At 50.0% G+C, this 2500-nt stretch overlaps 1 protein-coding gene across 1 annotated transcript in view; it reads left to right on the top strand.

The window, feature by feature from the left end:
- LOC141016384 (uncharacterized) overlaps window positions 1-2081 on the top strand; it is a 6032-nt gene extending 3951 nt beyond the window's left edge. Inside the window, exon 2 of the mRNA XM_073490701.1 lies at window positions 315-2081. Within this exon, the coding sequence (XP_073346802.1) occupies window positions 315-1249 (935 nt within the window). The 3' untranslated portion in view covers window positions 1250-2081. The remainder of the gene's footprint in view (window positions 1-314) is intronic.
- Window positions 2082-2500: the final 419 nt, after the last annotated feature.

The following is a 2500-nucleotide window of genomic DNA, read 5'->3' as shown; positions in this document are numbered from 1 at the left end:
TTCATTAGCTGCAAGACAGCGAGCAACTAGCGGCACCGAGTGTGTTCAGTCTGGACTCTGACTGGACTCAGCACTCTCTCTTCTCTGAGCGTTCATGAAGTAAAGTTAGTTTCCGTCCATCCAGCAGTCAGGTGAACGTGTTCAGGACAGTTCACAGCCCCGGTGTGTGTTTATTTACATGTGATGCCTTCAGGTGTTTCTGAGGCGGGTGCTCCGTGGAGATCAGAGCTGTAGTCCGTCCTGACGTCTGATCCTCTCCTTCTCCTGTGACTCTCAGTCTGCAGTTTTACTAAACCGACTCTCTTCCTCTGCAGATGTTCAGCAGTTTGAGGGCTTCCACCTCCAGCAGCAGCCTGACCAGGAGCAGCTGGGGCCTCCTACCATCAAACAGGAGCCGGAGGAGGAGCAGGAGGAGGTGTGGGCCGGCCCTGAGGTTCAGGCTGAGGCTCCTCAGATAAAGGTGGAGCAGGACACCAAAGACTTCATCTACATCATGGAGTGTAAGAGCGAGCAGCCACAGGTGGAGTCGGTGCCCTCTGAGGAGGTTCTGAAGGTGGAGGTGAAAGACGAGGACATCCTGCCGAGCACCTCCTTCCTCCCGCCTCCTGCTGCCGCTCAGAGCGAACAGGCTGAGGGCAGCAGCTCTCTCTGGTGCTGTAAAGTTTGCGGGAAGATGTTCAGCTACCGCGGCTCTCTGATAAACCACGCCGAGGTCCACGCCGACGACGAGCACTGCTTCTGCGGCGTGTGCGGACAACTGCTGCCCGACAGAAGGAGCCTGCTGGACCACCTGCAGACGCACGTCATGGCCTACGTTTGCTATTACTGCGGCAAAACCTTCCCGCGGCATCTCGACCTGGCGGTGCACACGCGCTGCCACACGGGCGAGAAGCCGTTCGGGCTGCACAGTCTGCGGCAAGTGCTTCAGCCGCAAGGACAACTTGGAGACCCACATGAGGATGCACACGGACGAGAAGCCGTACCGCTGCAGCGTCTGCGGCAAGTGTTTCAACTTCACCTCGTCCTTGATCCGCCACGCGAGGACGCACACCGGAGAGAAGCCCTACAGCTGCCGCTTCTGCGACAAGAGCTTCCTGCAGAGCACGCCGCTGAAAAACCACATGAAGCACCACACGGAGGAGCGGCCGTACTACTGCAGCGAGTGCAGCAAGAACTTCAGCGACGTCTACTCGCTCCGACGACACATGAAGACTCACGACACCAAGCCGATCAATCTATGTTACCCTGAGGGTTCTGAAGGAACCATGTGAAGAGCGGAGCGTGTTCTCACAGACCTGAACCTCCTCGCCTCAGGTTATGCGACTCCACACAGGAAGTCCTAATATGGGCATAGAGGTGGAGCTAAAACCACCTCAGCTGAATCTGACTGTTTTCAGAATTATGGGCATTTGTTTTTGGTCCAAAGGGACATTTTCAGACTATTTGGTTTTCAGAATAATGGTGCGGCACCGTGGTGCTGAAATACAGATGTGTCAAAAAGTTATTATTATTTACACTTTTTTGAAGCTGAAACATTTACTGTAAGAGACGTTGATTACGGCGGAGCAGCTGTTCGGAGCCATTTGATGTTTTGATAATGACTGAATTTAACTTTTTGGGTAATTTTGTCCTGTAAACACAGCGGGGTGGTTCGGATGGTCGTTACTCAGCTATAAAGACCAGCTGACCCCCAGAGTGATATGGACCCAGCTGCAGACTGTTGATTCACAGTACCAGTCATTTTGTTTTTCTTCTCAACACCAAAAATGTTAAATGTTTGATTTGTTGTAACTGATGAAAAATATGTAGGTGACTGACTGACAGGTGTTCTTGCACACGAATACACACTTTGTTTTGTTTTTTGTTGATCTGATTTGATATTGATCCTTTTTTTTGGTTGTTTTTCCGTTTTAAAGCGAGTCTCCAGCTGTTCTGCTGTGAAGCTCCAGAGATGTTTTGTGGAGATAATGACTGAATTTCCATATTTGGGTGAACTTTTCCTTTAATGTGTCCAGTACTTTTGGTTTATGACCTGCAGAACCTCAGTTTGTGTTGACTGCTAATAAACAAATAAATGCGATGTATCTCCAAACTGGCTGCACATCATTGAGTATTACACCTGCAGAACAAACACCAGTACCAGCTGTTTCCTTTCATCCAGCTGTTTCCTGCTGGCTCATTGAAATCAGCCACAGAGCGGCCGCTCACCTTCAGTCCTGTACTTTATGTTGACGCTGCCGTGTCGTGTCATCTGTGGACCAACATGTGATAGACGACTCATCGACAAACTGGTTCCTGTAGTAATTTTTTATTATTCAAATGTTAAGTTTGGATTTACAGGCACGTGTGAACAAACAGGGTCACTCAGGTCCTCACAGGGCTGCAGACATGACGTCACCACCACACAGTAAAAACAAGGTGCAGGAGTCCTGCAGGCTGTGCAGCACACACATCACCATCTAAGACAACAGGGTTACAATACAAATAACTGGTACATTAT

This window comes from Pagrus major, chromosome 21, assembly GCF_040436345.1.
Source record: "Pagrus major chromosome 21, Pma_NU_1.0".
Lineage (NCBI taxonomy): Eukaryota > Metazoa > Chordata > Actinopteri > Spariformes > Sparidae > Pagrus > Pagrus major.
This window is presented reverse-complemented; position numbering and strand designations above follow the sequence as displayed.